This window comes from Sebastes fasciatus, chromosome 6 (assembly GCF_043250625.1).
Source record: "Sebastes fasciatus isolate fSebFas1 chromosome 6, fSebFas1.pri, whole genome shotgun sequence".
NCBI lineage: Eukaryota > Metazoa > Chordata > Actinopteri > Perciformes > Sebastidae > Sebastes > Sebastes fasciatus.
In genome coordinates, this window is record NC_133800.1 from 15,238,378 (window position 1) to 15,255,836 (window position 17,459).

At 40.1% G+C, this 17,459-nt stretch overlaps 2 protein-coding genes across 3 annotated transcripts in view; one reads left to right on the top strand and one right to left on the bottom strand.

Annotated features, from left to right (window-relative positions):
• wdr31 (WD repeat domain 31) lies at positions 1 to 15,321 on the bottom strand. Of its 2 annotated transcripts, XM_074637832.1 has the most exons (11): positions 15,213 to 15,321; positions 10,892 to 10,973; positions 7,059 to 7,129; positions 6,278 to 6,410; positions 5,826 to 5,900; positions 5,580 to 5,724; positions 4,623 to 4,723; positions 4,356 to 4,423; positions 2,851 to 2,992; positions 1,289 to 1,451; positions 1 to 1,170 (listed from the first exon to the last, which is right to left on the bottom strand). In XM_074637832.1, exons 3-11 carry the CDS (start codon positions 7,103 to 7,105, stop codon positions 968 to 970), a joined length of 1,077 nt encoding a protein of 358 aa, XP_074493933.1. In that variant the 5' UTR covers positions 7,106 to 7,129; positions 10,892 to 10,973; positions 15,213 to 15,321; the 3' UTR covers positions 1 to 967. The 2 variants fall into 2 exon arrangements, with proteins under 2 accessions (XP_074493933.1, XP_074493932.1); XM_074637831.1 differs by lacking the exons at positions 10,892 to 10,973; positions 15,213 to 15,321 and adding an exon at positions 8,654 to 8,949.
• LOC141769107 (guanine nucleotide-binding protein G(q) subunit alpha) overlaps positions 14,022 to 17,459 on the top strand; it is a 21,807-nt gene continuing 18,369 nt past the window's right edge. Inside the window, exon 1 of the mRNA XM_074637830.1 lies at positions 14,022 to 15,063. Within this exon, the coding sequence (XP_074493931.1) occupies positions 14,928 to 15,063 (136 nt within the window). The 5' untranslated portion in view covers positions 14,022 to 14,927. The remainder of the gene's footprint in view (positions 15,064 to 17,459) is intronic.

The window sequence follows — 17,459 nt, forward strand, 5'->3', positions numbered from 1 at the left end:
TTTGTTTATTCAAACAATACTTTATTAAAAAGGGAATTATTCTGGTATTTTGCATAGTATCTATCAAATTTAAATATATTGGACATCGGCACCAAACATCAGCTATCAGCAGCTTCAGTTCAAAAATATCACAATCCGTATCTTTAAAAAACATTATGAATTATATTGTACCTAAAAACAAAGCTAATGTTTATACAGTCTTGTGTCGTAAGTATTCAGTATTCATTTGGTCTAACACGTGACAGGTTAAAGCTACAGTATAAACTAATCAACGGTTACATAATTGTCAACATACACGTGTTCCGCATCACTCTGTTTTGGTGATAAAAACAACTTTCCACAAAGTGATTGACAAACAAGTCTGACTGCACCTACTAAATTTGTTATCCAGAAAAGAAAAAAATTACATACACTTAGTATGAAAATCTATTTGGCTTCCACTTCTCTGTCAGATTCAGAAGAAGGAACACAAATAGCTGATTTTCCTGCTCTAAGAGTGCTTCCACATTTTCGACACCACTCCTGCCGCATTACGATCTCCTCCAAACACGTATTCAGCACCACCAATAAAAGCAATAAGTCAAATCCACAAAACTGAAAGCAGTCCCCAGTTATTTATGGTTTGATCCAAGAAAGATCATTATGATGTTTACAGTCTCTCATCAATTAATAAGTAATGTGACTTACAGACTCCCAGAAGAGCAGCTTTGATGGGCATCCAAGGTGGCTTTGCTGGACAAAAGGTACATCCTCCATACATGTCATCATCATCCACTCCTTTTCTCACTGATCTCTCCTGTCATTCTTCCCTGTATGGCAGTCTAGTAAAGCAAAAATGTCAATAGAAATATGTAAAATAGTACAAAAAAAAAGAACTGACATGTCGTCCATATCCAGTGATACGCTCGCTGAGTCACCGGCTGTTCACAGGTCAGGGTTACGAGTCACACCAGGCTCTTCTGGGCTGTCAGAAGCGTGCCACAACGTTTAGGTCCAGGCCACCAGCTCCACCTGAACCTGCCCCAGAAACCTGAGCCTGGTTTGATCCGTGGCCCAACTGAATATGATGGAGGCCGTTGTTGAAGCTGGAACACAGCAGGTTGGTGGAGTCAGTGGGAGCCAGACAAATCAGTGGACCGGCACCATCCAGAGACAACGTCCCTAAACAGACTGAACAGAGGAGGAGTGTAAAAAGACTACACACCCAAACAGTGTCTGTATGTGTGCCCGTGTGTGTTTGTATAAGTCATTCTGTATATGAGTGCTTCTGTCCATGAGTGAGTGTTACCTGCTGTGTTCTGATCCCACACTTTCAGGGAGCTGTCATGGGAGGATGTTGCTACCTGAGCTGCGCCACCAGGAGGCGTAGGCAGAAACATGCAGCAGGCCGTGGTCTGATGATGACCTCTGTACTCCACAACTTTACAGCCGGGCTGACGTAGGTCCCAGAGCTGATAACACAGACACAACTCCACTGAGAACAAATGACAATGTCAGGAGTTTCAAAACTATCTGCATAAGACGGTGGATGAATTAGAGTTTGCACCATAATAACTGTTAACTTAATCTAATTAAATTGTATTCAATATTACTAAATGAACGTAAATATTAAAATATATATACAGATATACACAAAAGTTACAATCCTCAAAACAAACAGGGAAAGATGTTTCCACCCACCTTAAAATGAACAAGGAAACATGACATAAAATAAGATATTAATCAAATGCAAGATGATAAAAGTGCATTTCCAAGGCTTTGTAAACTAAATTCTTGTTCTGAATGTGAACAATGACAACTAAAACTCAACCAGTGGCATCAGAGCGCCCTCTAGTGGGCAGTGGTGGTATTGCCAAATGGTTTGATTATGTTTTTGGTAATATGCAAAGCTATTTATTTGTATATCTAAATGTGCTCAAGACTTCACATGAATAAAAAACTTAAAATGCATAGTTTCAATGACCAGTTCCGTTCGAATATCACCATGCCAATCCCTACACATCATCAGGTAGAGACAGACGTGTTTTGCCACTGTTAGATAGCTAACGTTGACACAAAATGGATCTGTTTTTGAAACCAAAAAGTGATGTGGGAGACGACCCTGTGCCAGTAAAAGCTCCAAAGCGTGTGGTGAGGAAGTATGACGCTGAATACATTCAATTTAGATTCATAATGGCAGTAATAGGTGAGGGTAAGCAGAATATTTATTTTGGTCATTACAGCTGACAGTGGCATAACACATATTTGCAGCTCAGTTTATTTTTTTCTCCTTTTTTGTCACGTTATGGTTTTTTTTCTAATTTATTTGGGAATGTGGTTCTCGGAAATTTCTTAACAATCCGAAGTGGGCCTTACAAATTACAAAAGGTTGAGAAGCCCTGTTCTAAACAAAACATGTTATGTGCTTTACTTTTTACTAGACTGGACTGTACTACAGAACCACTAGTAATTAGTCAAATAGGATTAACCACATATTTTACTTGCTACTTTTAGAAGACACAGCTTAGACAGGAAAGTGGTCTAACTGGGGTCGCAAGCTGTGAGTTGGGGGGAGTCAAACCCACAAGGGAAACATTCAGAGATCACCTGCACAAGGGCAATGTCTAATTAATGTTTTGTTTGAGAAAAAATAACTGGTATTAACTGAGTAGCCACTGGCCTTCTTGCTTCATGAGAGCATGTTGTTACAGTTGTAAAGGCACAAAACATATTGTTTATTCCAGTTGATGTTTGTCTTGCATCAACAAACCCAGACAATAGGTAACCGGCTGACAGCTTCAACCTATCCGCCATCTGGACATCTACATCTATACAGCCAACAACCACACAAACACCTCCAGTGGTCCCCACCGTGGCTTCACAGCCCTGGCCTCCAAAGCCGTTGCTGCTGGACAACATGTAGTGTCCATTTGGAGAGACATCACAGTGGGTCTGGATGTATTGCTTGGCTGGAAAAGTATTGGTCACCTGCCATGCACGGCTATCCCACACCCTGTGAACATACACAAAAACATTACTGTAGAAACACACGTGCAAGCTTTTTATCCAAAAAAACATAAATCTAAAAGATACCGGTCGCTTTGCATCTGACTTTTAGATAGTTGGATTGAAATTATTATTTTTTTTTTGTGATATTACATTGGTTCTTTAAATGTGTACTTTTTAAGGAACAAAAACGTTTTTTGTGACTACTGTTTTCTAACAAATTAAAAGAGTAAGAATATTGCAACTAAAACCAAATTTAATATTGACATATTAACAGTATACTGGAGATAAATATCATCCAATTTTGCTGTAATACTGGGCGAGCTCAGGTTGTTGTCAAGTGCTTCTAACATTGTTTTGTATCATAAGTGTTTAGAATTAATACAGGTTTAAAGATCTGTCAGATTATGCCACTTACTAGATGATGCAATAGGCTCCATATTGGGCAAATACTGCTTAAATATATAGCAGGATCTATCCTCTAAATCCGAGTAATAAATCGAACATGTGCCTATTATTCTTACATCGGATGATGGCCGCATTTATAGAAAGAGAAAACACCTCTTCTCTGTAAACTTCTAAGTTTTACAGTATGCAATGCCCAGTGTCTCGTTACAAATGTAGAGGTGGAATAAACATATTCAACATGATTTCCTTTTTTTGCTATACATTTTCCTATGAAGTAGAAACAAGAAGGGATGCATGATATAGATCAGGCCCGATAAATTATCAGCCTATATCTAGAAATGTATATTATAAGTTATTGGCTGATAATACGAAGCCAAATTGCTTCAATTGACTCAACAAGCGCAGGATCAACACACTCCGATACAGTAGGTGTCGGTATGCACCTTTAAAGCTGGTTTGAGATCTACCAATAAACACAGAGAAGAAGAAGACCAAGCGCAGCATGCTGAATAGAGAGCCAAACATGACGTCACCGTTGTGGATGTTTATCAGTTTCAGAGGAAGACAACACAATAGCAATGTGGAAAGAAAATAAGATGTTTTATGTACTTTACTTCAAAAAATAAAGGAACATTAGAAGAGTTAGAGCTGTTCTTTGTTTTTGTTGTGTTAACAACAGGGATGTCAGTTAGATTTGGTTAGGTCAGAGCTACTGAAATTTATCATCATCCATCTCTGCTCATTACACCTTAGCCTTTCTTACACTCAGGTGTGCGTTAACTACAGGTTATGAACTTATTTTTAAAATACAAAAATGTGAAATTATCAGTTATCTTATCGGTATCGGCCATGAAAAGCAGGTAATTATCGTTTATCAACGGAAAAAATAATAATTTTAACGAATTTTGTCACTATGCTGCACATGACACGTGCATCTACAGTAATATAGTTGCAGTCTGTACCTTACGGTCTTATCCTCAGAGGTCTGGACAATGGTGGAGCTGTTTGGTACCCAACACACGTGAGTCACCTGGACAGAAAGGAGAAGACAGTGGAAACATTTTAAAAGCCTGCAGGGCATGAACTCAGAAGTAACAGTCAGATTGAATGGCTTATTGATTTGATTCTTTTTTTCTCTTACATGCTCAGGTAAACACCTAAGGCGATCCAGAGTGCTCAAAACAATTCTTAGTACAAGGTTGTGTGCACACAAAAGCACATATCCTCACCAGGTTTCTAGAAATGTTGTGTCTCTGTTCACATTTTGCAGATTCTATATCCCACAGGCACATCCAGTTGTCACGAGAACCGGTGCACAGCTTCCTCCCCTCTACAAACCACAATAAAAAAACAATTCCATATGATTAGTGCAGATCAGTAATCTGACATAAATGACAATGTGCATAAAATTACAAAAACCACATTGAAAGGTAAAAGCCTCTGAAGCCCCAGGACTAGTTAGAATTGTCACTTGAAATATGTGAAAATAAAACATGAGAGAATTGTTCCCATTGCTAAAAGCTTTTATCACCTGAGATAATAAACATATAGTCCAGTCAAAGTTGATAACAGAATAAAGATTTATCACCGCTTGCATTCAGGACAGGTGGCAGCTTGATATATTACTTCATTTGACTGTAGCAGCATCTTGACTGACCAAGACGTGAGATCAGTTCAGAGATATTCCCTCTGCCTTCAACACCATCACATCTCAAATTAGATCTATACCCAGGAGGAGGGCTGCTGGTGGACATTCTTACAAACATTGTTGAAGTATATTTGGAATTATCCTCCAACAGCTACACCTAGAGTTTTGTTTTTACATCACTTTACTATTACTGCTGCAATGACTGGCAGCCAAGAACAACAGAGATATCTGTTCCCAAACCTACTATAAAAAAAGGAATTGAGTATAACTATGAATACCTTATTTATTGATAGTAAGCTATGTTTTGGGATAAATAAAATGCTATCTGCACAGAGATATAATATACTACATTTTCTATGACAACCTTGAGTTTTATCATGCATTCTGACAGACTATAAATTGCAGATTGGAACTTTATCTTGAGCCATAAAAAGGCTTTAAAACTGTTAAAATATTTACTCATGACTGAGGAGACATTTTGTGTGTGTGTGTGTGTGTGTGTGTGTGTGTGTGTGTGTGTGTGTGTGTGTGTGTGTACCAGGGCCGATAGCTAGTCCGTTGACCACCAATTCATGCCCACAAAATTCTTGAATAGGTTCGTCCCCCTGGTTTAGGTCCCACATCAGAACAGTCTTGTCCCGTGAGGCACTAAAGATCCATGTGCTGCCTGGATAACACACCACCTGGCAGATAGATGGAGGCAGAATTTAGAGGAGATGACATATAACAGCTCCGAACAGCGTCACATCTTTATCAGTTTGTGCACACACAGTATTGACGTTACCTTGGTAACCTCTCGGTTGTGACCCTGGAAGGACTGACACATCCGTCCTTGTTTCCAGTCATACACCACCACGGCCTACAGGGGCAGACACACATACACAAACACATGTGCACACAACAATCACTACATGTTTAAGGATTTCCCACCGAAATCAAATGGTAAATGGCTACAGCAATTTTATCCAAAACGCTTTTCAAGTTTCACTGGCTCTAGCCTGACCATCGGAAGCAATTTGGGTTTCATTGTCTAGACCAAAGACACTTCGACATGTGGACAGGAACAGGCGGGGATCGAACCACCAACCCTGTGATCCGTGATATTTTTCATACCATCGAAATGAAAACGTGAAGTGTCTTTTTCTTGCATTACTGTAAACTATTAAACTGGTTAAATTAATGATGTCATTAAAATTATATTGTTTTTATCTACTACTAGTGCATAGATTGATTTACCTGATCACTCCCACCAGAAACACACAGATCTGGGCTGAGATTGGTGACAGAGTTGGTGGAGCCTTGATGGGCCGGTTCATACTGGATCACCTGACTGTCAAAGGCATTATCTGCCTTCTCTCCCTGAGAAGCCCTGCAAAGAAAACACAGACAAATTAAACATATTCAGCCACTATATTTGGGAAATGATTTTAGTCTGCAGTATATCTATCTCTGTATTGTTCTCATATTATGTTTCTTTACAGAATGCACTGCTAAAACTCTTTTGCATAAGATGAATTATTGAAATGAAAACAATCCTCAAGAAATGACTGTCACCACATTTGTTGATGACACTTCCCATGTAGACATACAACAAATTAAATATACCAATACTACACTGTATGTATTAGAATCATATTTATACAGCATGCAATAAACTTATCTTCATGGTACTGCTACTCCCGACAAATGAGAGTAAACTAAATATTTTCCCAAAGATTGTTTATATTTATATTTTGAATTGTTTATTTCACAAGATGTTCCAGGAGCGTCTAACTACTGTTAACACTGTCTAACAACTTATTTAAACTTTGAGTGAGTTTTCAAAATGTTGCGTCTGTGAGTAGCTCCTCCATTTCCATTTTGCACTCACGGCACTGTATTGTGAACAATGATCTAAACCACACACAAAAGACCTTAGTATGCATATACCACAGACTACATACTGAGATTCTGGTTGTAGGTAGTATATAGTACAAACAAAGACAAAGAAAATGTTTCAGTAGCACATATGTCTCACCTGTAGAGGTCAGACCTCTTGCGAAACTTGCTTTGTAGTTTGCCCATGTCTGCTAGGAACCTGCAGCCACACTGACACACAGAGAGAAATGCTATCAGTCAAGGACAAAAAATCATGAAATGTCTATCCTTTCCTTTAGTGAGTGGTGATAATGAGGGGCGACGGATCAAGCCACTTTACAACCATACAAATTAAAATTCTTTACAGCACGGTTCAAAAGCTCAGAATGGGAAATTGTATCTCATAAAAGCAAAATTAAGCACAAAGAAATTAACACCACTGAATGTTTCAAAGTATACATTGCTATTAAATACACTACATACGATACGATAATACTTTATTGTCAGACAGGTCTGAAATTTGTTTTGCATCACAGCAGCTCCATTTGCAACATCACAAAAAGGACAAAGACAAGAAACAGAGATACGTATATTTAAACATTACAATCACACAAGATGATATTCAAGGCCCTTCAAAGAATTTGATCTGGGATTAGGCTCCATATTTAGTTTTAGGATTCACTGGTGTACAAAAGAGTGTTTCAGACTAACCTTATTAAATCGTGGAACCCTGTATCTCCGATTTGATGGTAACAATTCATATTCACTGTTCAAAACATGGTTGGGGTCAGAGACGATGGGGTTAGCCAGCCTTAATATGTTATTATGGTATAGGTTGATTCATAGAACTTCTCAAGGGGTTGACCTACAATCTTTGAGCAGATTTTCATTTGGTGGAGCAGTTTTGACTTTAAAGTAGTGGACAAACTCTTGTACCATGAAGTATAACAATACTGTAGAACACTCATAATCACAGAAATAAAAAACAAAAGAAGAATTTGTTTGTCCCAAAAGACCCGAGGCGGTGGAGATAGTAAATTCTTTGTTTTGTCTTTTTACAGACAAATTCAATGTGGTCTTTCCAAGATCACAGATGATCAATCATTACGCCCAAATATTTATATGAAAATACCTGCTGGATTTTTTCGTTATGAATAACAATAGGAACTTTATGAGAGTCAGATGGTGAACCAATTTCTTCTGAAATCTTCCACTGAGGTCATTGGCTAAAACTCTTAACATTTCAGATGGAAACTTGAATGCCTTGACTTGAGAAACTAAAAGGCATGGCTTGCTGCAAATGTGTCACTGTATAGTTTCCACTCCCTGACAAACACATGCTGTTTAATACTATTTAAGGCTCACCTACATACATCACACATCCCAACTTAAGCACATACAGCCTCTTTCTGCGACATATCTTGCGTAAGGGTAAAAACAGAGCAGTCTACAAGGTGAGATTAGACCAAATGTTCCCACGCAAACACTACTTTCTCACAACACACAAGCACAGCTAAGCTCCTCCCTCGTTATCCTGGCGTACTCCTCAAACAATCGACAGGAAGGAGAGGGCTGAAATCCTATTAGAGCCACATCATTACTGTCACAAGGAATTAGTCGCTCGAAAACACCTGCTATGAACTGTGCAGCCAATTATTATGTAACAAAACCAAGAGATTTTAACCATAATGTTAGTTACTTATGGTGAAACTGGTGGTAGACTCTCCTGGAGATGAGTAAAGCAAGGTTTCTTACCTGTCACCTGCAGGTGTGGTCGCTGTGTGATGCTGAGGCTGTGGCTAGCTCGCTAGCATGCTAACTAATCTTTATCTGTCATGCCCAGATAAAGCTGCTCTAGTAGCTCCGAAACGTGGAGATACACACGTTAAACCTCGGTAGAGTCGCTGTCGTAACCACCGAGAAGCGTTTCCCACAGACTGCCATGATAGTTAGTAGTCCTAAGTGTGTGGGAAAGTACACAGAAGAAGTGTGTTTTAACTACAACAGAGCCATCCCTCTCTCTCTCTCTCTCTCTCTCTCTCTCCCTCTCCCTCTCTCTCTCTCTCTCTCTCTCTCTCTCTCTCTCTCTCTCTCTCTCTCTCTCTCTCTCCTCTCTCTCTCTCTCTCTCTCTCTCTCTCTCTCTCTCTCTCTCTCTCCCTCTCTCCCTCTCTCTCTCTCTCTCTCTCTCTCTCTCTCTCTCTCTCTCCCTCTCCCTCTCTCCCTCCCTCTCTCTCTCTCCGTAGCGACCACGGAGGAGCGACGCTTTCTCTGGTATCTAGGCGAGGGCGAGGTCACGTGACACGGGGCAGGAAGTCGTTCTCTTTACAAAATAAAAGTCTGACTTACTATTTACTAGTGATGGGAGTTTCGGCTCTTTTTAGTGAGCCAGATCATTTGGCTCAGCTCACCAAAGAAGAGCCGGCTCTTTCGGCTCCCAAACGGCTCTTCGTTTTGCCTTTTATAATTCAGCCAAATTTAGCACTGTTTTGACCTATGATTAGTATGTTTGCACATATATCACTTAAATTATTCAATATAATTATACTAAACCTTATAATTTCCAGAATACCGTAATTTTTACATGCTGCTTCGTTTCCGACTGTCACTCATCTTGTCTGCTATTCGCGCACCGCACTCCTCTCTCTCTCCTTCTCTCCTCCTCTCCCTCCTGCTCTGTACCTGTAGACCGTCAGCGCGCCATGCACCCCCCGCCCCTCCCTGCTTGATGGTATGATCCTCGTCTGTCATCACCTGATTGGTCACACGGACGTCATTAACACAACATTCAGTCACAGTCAGTGCATGGAGTGCCCGTGGCGCGGAGAAGATCATCCTATCATTCTGCCTTGAATTAATAAAAAATAATAATAATAATAATAATTAAAAATAAAAAAAACGGCTCTCGGATGGGAGCCGGCTCCCATCGTTCACTTAAAAGAGCCGGCTCTTTGAACCTACTCGTTTGCGACCGACACATCACTACTATTTACGATTTATGGTTGTATTTTTTGGACATATACCTTACCAAATCTACAATACATTTGCATTCAATACATGTGCAAAGATTTTCTGGTCATGTGTCCAAGGTGAATTATAATTCATGTGCACACCACACTATTTATTTATTCTTTTCCTCCAATGGCACATCTACCACACCCATGGCAGTATTAACCTGCTGGGGGTCAAAAATGAGCTCCCACACTATGCATTATCTCCAGTATTAGTGATTAAATGTGCACCATATCAGCTGAAATAATTAGGGCCTTAAACCAAATTTTGACAAAAGGACCTTTTGCAAAACCGGATCTACAGACCCATTTAAGACTCTTGTTATCCGTTGATATTGTGCTTTATTTATGTATAAATTCGTAACTTAACAAAAGAAAAGCAAGTAAGTACCACAAACCAGCTGCCACACAGTAACTTGGGGCCCTGGGGGCCTGTGGCAGTTTGGTGGACGATCCTGATGAGGGCCACAAGCCAAAACACGTTGGTCTTTTCTGTGTTGCTAGAGTTTTGACCTCAGCAGTTGCCTGCTTTTTTCCAGTTGGCAATCCAGCCTAGACACTATTTGCATATATAGTATATAGGCCTAGCCTAATCTGACAGCTATTGACACTTTTGGGACATCCATTGTATATGCTGTTATTCGAAATAAATTTCCAATTTATTCATGTTTTCCCTTAGTCAGCTACTAATAAATCAATGAAAACATTGTCTGGAGAACCAACAATCCAAAGCTCAAACGTCCAGTCTCAGAGCCCTTACTTTTATCCTCATGCTCTGTACAATGTCATGAAAGGATGCAAGAAAATTGTGTAAAGAACTACAACAAAATAGTATAACCATTTTCATGGTTTTCCAGTTGATGAAAAAATAAACTAGGATGATGTGATTTTCAGCCAACAACATAATGCATTTGTTTAAAGGGAACTCTCGACTTTAAACAAGATTAAGCTGAGCAGCACATGACAGGTTGAAATGTTACTGACCTGTGGCTGGATGTTCCTCTACGGAGCTGGCTGGTTGACCTTCATCACAGGCACAGGTTGAATGGCTCCCCAAGCTGGAAATCTGGGACGAATCAGACAGAGATAGGTCTCTGGACAGCTATAATTAATTCAACAAGAACTATTTTACAGTTGTTATTTTCATGCCAAGATTTAATGTGATTCATTGTAGCTCTGATTATTGTCAGATAAAGTCAGGAAAGACAAGACTGGCTTTAACTTCATGAGCTGGATTTAAACAAAATACATTACAAGCAATTAAGCACAGAGTCACTGGAATGTCCCCATTTAAATGGCCTAAATAGGCCACTTAGTTAGGTTACAATCAGCACTGTTCAATACCTATGTGAGATGACCTCAATTCTAACTTTTTTTTTGTTGGCAGCAAATGGTTTTAGTGAGTTACAGTTAACTGTTGAATTAGTACAGCAAAATAATGTTAATTATAATCATACGATGATATTACAAACATATAAAACATTATTTCAACGCTTAGTAGTTTCCAAATTTGAGTATGTATGACTATTCCAGTTACATGCTTCACTATAAATATTTTCTTTGTGTGGAGACACTAACACAAAAGTTTTCCTATGTCCACGTACAAAAACAGGAGTCCATGGCCTGAAGTTGGTCTGCTGAAGGGTACTTCAAAACAAAAGCAGGTCATGAAGACAAGTGCTCTCACTTCACTTTAATCCCCATCTCTGACTTGATGTTGCAAGATCCATTTGCCTCACCCACACTGTCACGAGGACTTATGCAGAGATTTATGTCACACACTGCTGAAAGCACTGTGAGTATGCTGCTGTAGCAATGTAGATCTTTTATGATGCAGTTAAAATAGTGTAAGTGGACTGTGGCTATTTCCCAAAATAAGAAGCAAAGCAGTGCTGAGCAATGATTTGTAATTGAGTCAGTAGGAACACAGCATGTGATCTACCACAAAACAATGGCTGCACGTTTTCAGGCAGGCCTTAAACACAAAAAAAGCCTTTAAACCAAAATTAGCCTGTAAAGTGGACCTTAATCTGAGTGGGATCAAAATGAGAAATCCAGTATGTTGCTTGGGACCCAGGCTCATTCCTGTACATAGGACCTGAGAAGTCCACTGTAGGCCCAGGACCTACTTAGAGCCCCAAACCCAAAACAGCAATAATGTGTTGACTTATAACATGACTGACTGTCCTTCCAATAATGAGTGGTTGGTAATGATAGCCACTTGTTTGGTTGTGGAAAAGGCAGAAGTAATAAGGACAGTGATTCGCTGATAACACTAATGGCTCAGGCACAAACAGTGGAGATGATCATAATGGAACAACGGTGGATATGTGATACGGCCTCTAACAGCCATCTATCCATCCACTTATCATTTCATCAATCTGTAAGTGTGTGGGCCTATCTATTGTTAGAGTAATGTGACTAACAACTGCTGTGTAACTATCCACTTTGTTAAAGGTATATATATATATATATATATATATATAGCACGCACACTACACACTGCAGAAGAGTTAGTTTAGCTCTGAGAATATCTAGTGAATGTTTGTGCAGAAATAAATGCTGCAGCTCCTCCAGACCAACAGAGGTTTCCAGTGTCTTGTGAAGTGACGGGGCTCCGCAGCGAGAAACGTTATCGTCTCCGACCAAAACTCCGGTGTCTCCCTTGTTCCCTCTGGCCGAGGCAGGAAAAGCACTAGGATCAGCATTGATTCATGGAGAGACCTTCGTCTGGTCAGCTAACATTACTGCCAAGCAGGTGAAATATAGAGTGATATTGTGGTTTTAGCTGACGTGTGTCGCCTCACTGTGTTTAGCGATGCTCGTTCATGTAGAACACAGGTGTCGCTGTTAACAAGCATTTCTGATTCTTACAAACAGTCCCTTTAATTAATATATGAAACACTCAAGGCTTACTGTGCAATCCCATGTTCAGTAATTTTACCACTTACAGTGTTATTGCTGTTTCAAAACCTAGGCTTATGTGTGGATGTTATGGAGAATCGAACAACATCAAACAAACAATATGACTATAAATAATAGTAAATAAATAATAGTGAATACAGACTATAATAGTTTTGAAGCATTTAGGCATATTAGAAAGACATTAAATATCAATAGTTTTATCACTTTTATTTGTTTGAGGAAGACCTACACCCACAGGAGTTTAGGTGTCCCACATTAGGCAGTGTCCCACTTTATGGCAACTCACCCAACAACAACGTTATCCAACTGCCCTGCTATACAAATTGATGGAATATTCAGATTTTCTTGAGCCAGAGATTCAACTCTACATATTGAGACTGTCTTCACAATATCAATCCAAAACACAGAAATAGAGCATATTCACATATAGGGAATATGCACACTTGAGACTTTGCTGGATCCATATGGTCAAAAATGGTTGAAAATCAATATAGGCCTATATACTGCCACAAATTGTGTTCCATTAAAATACATCATAGGTCATTTTTCCCAACTGCCATAAACCTCCTGACCTCTGACATCTCCTCTGTCTGAGTTGAACATGTGCAATGTAAATGTGCAATAACTTTTGTGTCACCTTTGTGAAATGTAAATACTATAAATCTACTGTTAGGGATATGTGCAATAACATATGCTGATCACTCTGTGCAATAATTATATAATAATCTGAAGGACACTTTGTGCAATAATCTGGCAAAATTGTAATCTCATCAATATACATATTGTATTTTTATATTTTATATTGTATTATCTTTTATATTTTTAATATTTATACTGCACTATCTCTTTTTTTATTATTATTATATTATCTTTTCATTAGCACCTATGGGATGTGTCACAATCTAATGTCGTTGTACTACACAATGACAATAAAGGGCTTGAATCTTGACTCATATTTAGTCAGCCTGAGACCTATAGTGACTGTGGTGACTCTTCCCATAAAGTCAGCACAAAACACCGAAGTGGAATTGTCTCTCTCTATATTCCGCCCACGCCCATAGAGAGCTTCTCCATTCATGCACATTTCACTCTTCCACAGGTTGGGGTGTATAAACACTAATGTGTGCGTGTGTCGTTTTGTTTGACGTGACACTCCCCCTCTAGTCGATGGGAGGCCGTACGTCACCCTGCCTACCAGCGGAGGAGTGGATGGCCTCTGTAATAAAAATACATGAAGAGAATTGAGGAAAAGGAGAAGATTGGAAGCAACAAGACGGGGCGTTTTATTCCTTTCTCTCCTCCTCGCCCACCGCTGCTGCTGCTGGAGCCATATGGACGCGTCTTAACAACACTGAGGAGATATATATATCATCGACAGCTCTCCGGATGAAATGCCATGTTATGTGTGGCTTCTTTCTTGGCTTTTTTTGAGCAGCAGACAGAGATAACTGTACTGTATCCCAGCCTAGCCTAGCGGATTGGAGTGAAAGTCCGCCATATTCTGCCTTTACCACGCCCGGAGAGAGTCGAGCCACTACTGGGAAATAAAACAACGCACAGCTTTTATTCATGTGTTTTTCCACATGTTGTTGCGCGGACGATTACTTGGGATTTTTGTTGATTGCAAAAAAAATAGCAAAACATTGAAGACTGTGAAGAAGAAGAGGATGGCAATGCTTAAGGAGATCACACAGAGCAGTATGGAGAGAGAGGATGTGTTTTAGAAGGATCTGTTGATCATATTGTAAGAAGAGAAGGAAAAGCAGATTAATTAAGATTGCACAGATATTCAACTCGCTTTTGGACACTATTTTTTTTTTAAGCTGTCGGGAAGCTCAGAAAGCGAACCGAAACAGGAGGAGGAGGGTCTATAATAATTTCTCATATATCTCCTTTCCACACCACAATCTGTGTTCAGCCTCTTTATTATAAAGGGCGTAATTTCACCACCAAGTATAGGCCTGTATGAGAGGACGTTATTTGGCATTCACAGGCCTTTTGTTTTTGTTTTTTTTTACCCCCGATGAAATCTGAATGAATCAGTAAGAGAGGAAAAAAAAGTGCGTGTTTTGGTAAAAAGAAAAAAGGAGTGAGAATGACCCTGGAGTCCATCATGGCGTGCTGCCTCAGCGAGGAGGCGAAGGAAGCGAGGAGGATCAACGACGAGATCGAGAGGCAGCTCCGGAGGGACAAGAGGGACGCACGACGGGAACTGAAACTGTTGCTTCTCGGTAAGGACAGCTCAGAGAGGGAGAGGAGAGGAGTGGAGAGAGAGAGAGATGCAAAGAGCCAAATTCCTCTCACCAAACATACCTTTGTTGGGCGTGTGGGTCTAATAATAAGGGGCTTCCCACCTGAGTGAAGTTTGTGGTTGAAATACCTCAGTGTTGTGAGTCCAGTGCACAGATTGTGCAGGTCAGCAGAGGGAGAGGGTTGATGCTGCCCAGTCAGGCCTCCCAGTGTTAAAAAACCACCTGATTTGAATAACTGTGTCGAGGAAACAAATGAGAGTCACTCACTACTATGGGCTTTAACTCTTAACCTCCCCATGCGTTCACTGACTGACTGGCCTGACAACAACCTAGGTGCAGACCAGGCCTATAGAGGGCCCATCCAGATGGTGTGTGTGAAACACTGGCTGCATGGGCCAAAGTCTAGCGTTTTATTGGGAGTAATCAGGCAAGCTTAACACCTCACCCTGGCAGTGATTATATCACAGGTGTCAGTCTGTGGAGCAAGGTTGGAAGCAAGTTGTCCTATCATATGTATTTAGAGAGAGAGAGGCTTGTGTGATGGTATGATCATGCACCCGCCGTATATACATTAAAGCTTCAGTAGGCAGAATTTTTGGCATCATTGGGCAAAAATCCCATAATAACCTTAAAAAGCATATTGTAATTCAATTGTTCTGAGAGAAAACTAGACTTCTGCACCTCCTCATGGCTCTGTTTTCAGACTTTAAAAAAATCTAAGCCTGTGACGGGAGACTTTGGCCAATCACAGGTCATTTCAGAGAGAGAGAGAGCGTTCCTATTGGCTGTGCTCCGGCTGGTGGGCGGTGCTTGGTATATCCTAAACTGATCTCAACATGGCTGCTGGGTCACAAACTTTCTCATTTTACAGCTAAACAGTACACTACAAGATGTTTCTGAAAATGTTTGAGGCGAGAAATAGGCATTACAGTAACGTGATATTGATTCATATTTGATCAGCGCTGCCTAGTTTGACTGTTTGGTCGGAGTTTGCGAGTGATTGACAGCCGGCTCTCAGAGACGGAAGCTGGACGGCACGCTCCAGCTCGGCTCTGATTGGTTGTTTTCCTCTGGTCTTTACTTGTCTCATGCACTACTGTCACGATATAGTGACCGTTTTATAAAATAACTTGTTTAATCATATTTGCTCCAATCTCGCCTACTGCTGCTTTAATTAGGCTCATTTTAATCAGTGGTGTAGTGGAGGGTATATGAGGTATACCTACCTCTTTTTCTGGTAATTTACAGTACCCATCAGCCAAAAAGCCATTGAAATATATAGGAGATTATACCCACTTCCTCCTCGGTAACCTACCCATCTACCTAGTAGTACACCCACCTCATCAACGACCACTAAACCACTGATTTTAATCATCCTCAAACAATTTGAATAATCAATCAAAATCATGCAACAGAAGCAGAGACAATGAGTTGAAGTAGACTCCTGATCATAAAATAATATTATTTTTATATTATCTTATTATGGTACCTACCTGTGCATTTTTACAGTGTGGGGTGGGTGTTAATCCTGTTGAGAAGTGTTTGCCATACTGGAGAAATTTGAGGAAAACAAGTCATCTACTCACCATCACTCATTAGATTTGCAACGAAGAAGCCCATGATGTGATGACCGTGGTTTTGGAGAGCAGTGCCAGCAGAAACCTCTCTTTCTGGTCCAGTGCCCTCCTCTCTCAGTCCCTTTAGAGAAAGCATGGAGGAGAAGGTGGTGGGGATTTAAGATCACATCATCCAGACTACTTTCTGAAGAAGGCATGCAGGGTTTTTGTCTCTTTAGGGATGTTTTAAGAGAGGTAGAAGGAGAAAGGTTTGCCCTCCTGTTAGTGCAACATGATGAAATGAATCCCCCTAACAGGATTTGAAGGAGGTGACTACCACCTCCCTTGTTAACGGGACAAATAATTCTGTTGTAGAGGAAAACAACCTCTAATCTCTTTTAATACCCAACAATTCGCCTGTTATGCAAACACATAAGCCAATGACCCAAACCAAAAAGTGATGCTGTGTAAGTAACTGTATTTCTCAGAAGTATATGGTATTTATTTGCTAATTAGTCACTATTCTCCACATCTGATGGCCCAAACCAAACTAATGATTATGATTCGTATTCAATATGGATTTATTGTGTAGTAGCTGCTTATCAGTAGGCCCTATCAATACAGGGTGTTATATTTCAGAGTGGTTTAGTAGCATGCCTCTAATGACAGGATGCTCACAATTAACGTCTTTGAATATCGAGTCGCAGGGAAGATACGATCCATTAAGTAGCAGAGTAAAAAGTTTCCAGTAATAGTGAAACCACTTGTGTGATCTCACACCGACATGCTCACGAAACAATTATGGCTCAATCAACCACG

What these genes read in the sequence shown, in the direction of transcription:
- wdr31 (XM_074637832.1), bottom strand. Translation starts at nt 7,105, where the DNA reads ATGGGCAAACTACAAAGCAAGTTTCGCAAGAGGTCTGACCTCTACAG. An exon ending in TTTCTGGTGGGAGTGATCAG is followed by an intron (nt 5,901 to 6,277) that starts GTAAATCAATCT and finishes CTGCCCCTGTAG; the next exon opens with GCCGTGGTGGTGTATGACTG. An exon ending in CGGACTAGCTATCGGCCCTG is followed by an intron (nt 4,724 to 5,579) that starts GTACACACACAC and finishes TGTGGTTTGTAG; the next exon opens with AGGGGAGGAAGCTGTGCACC.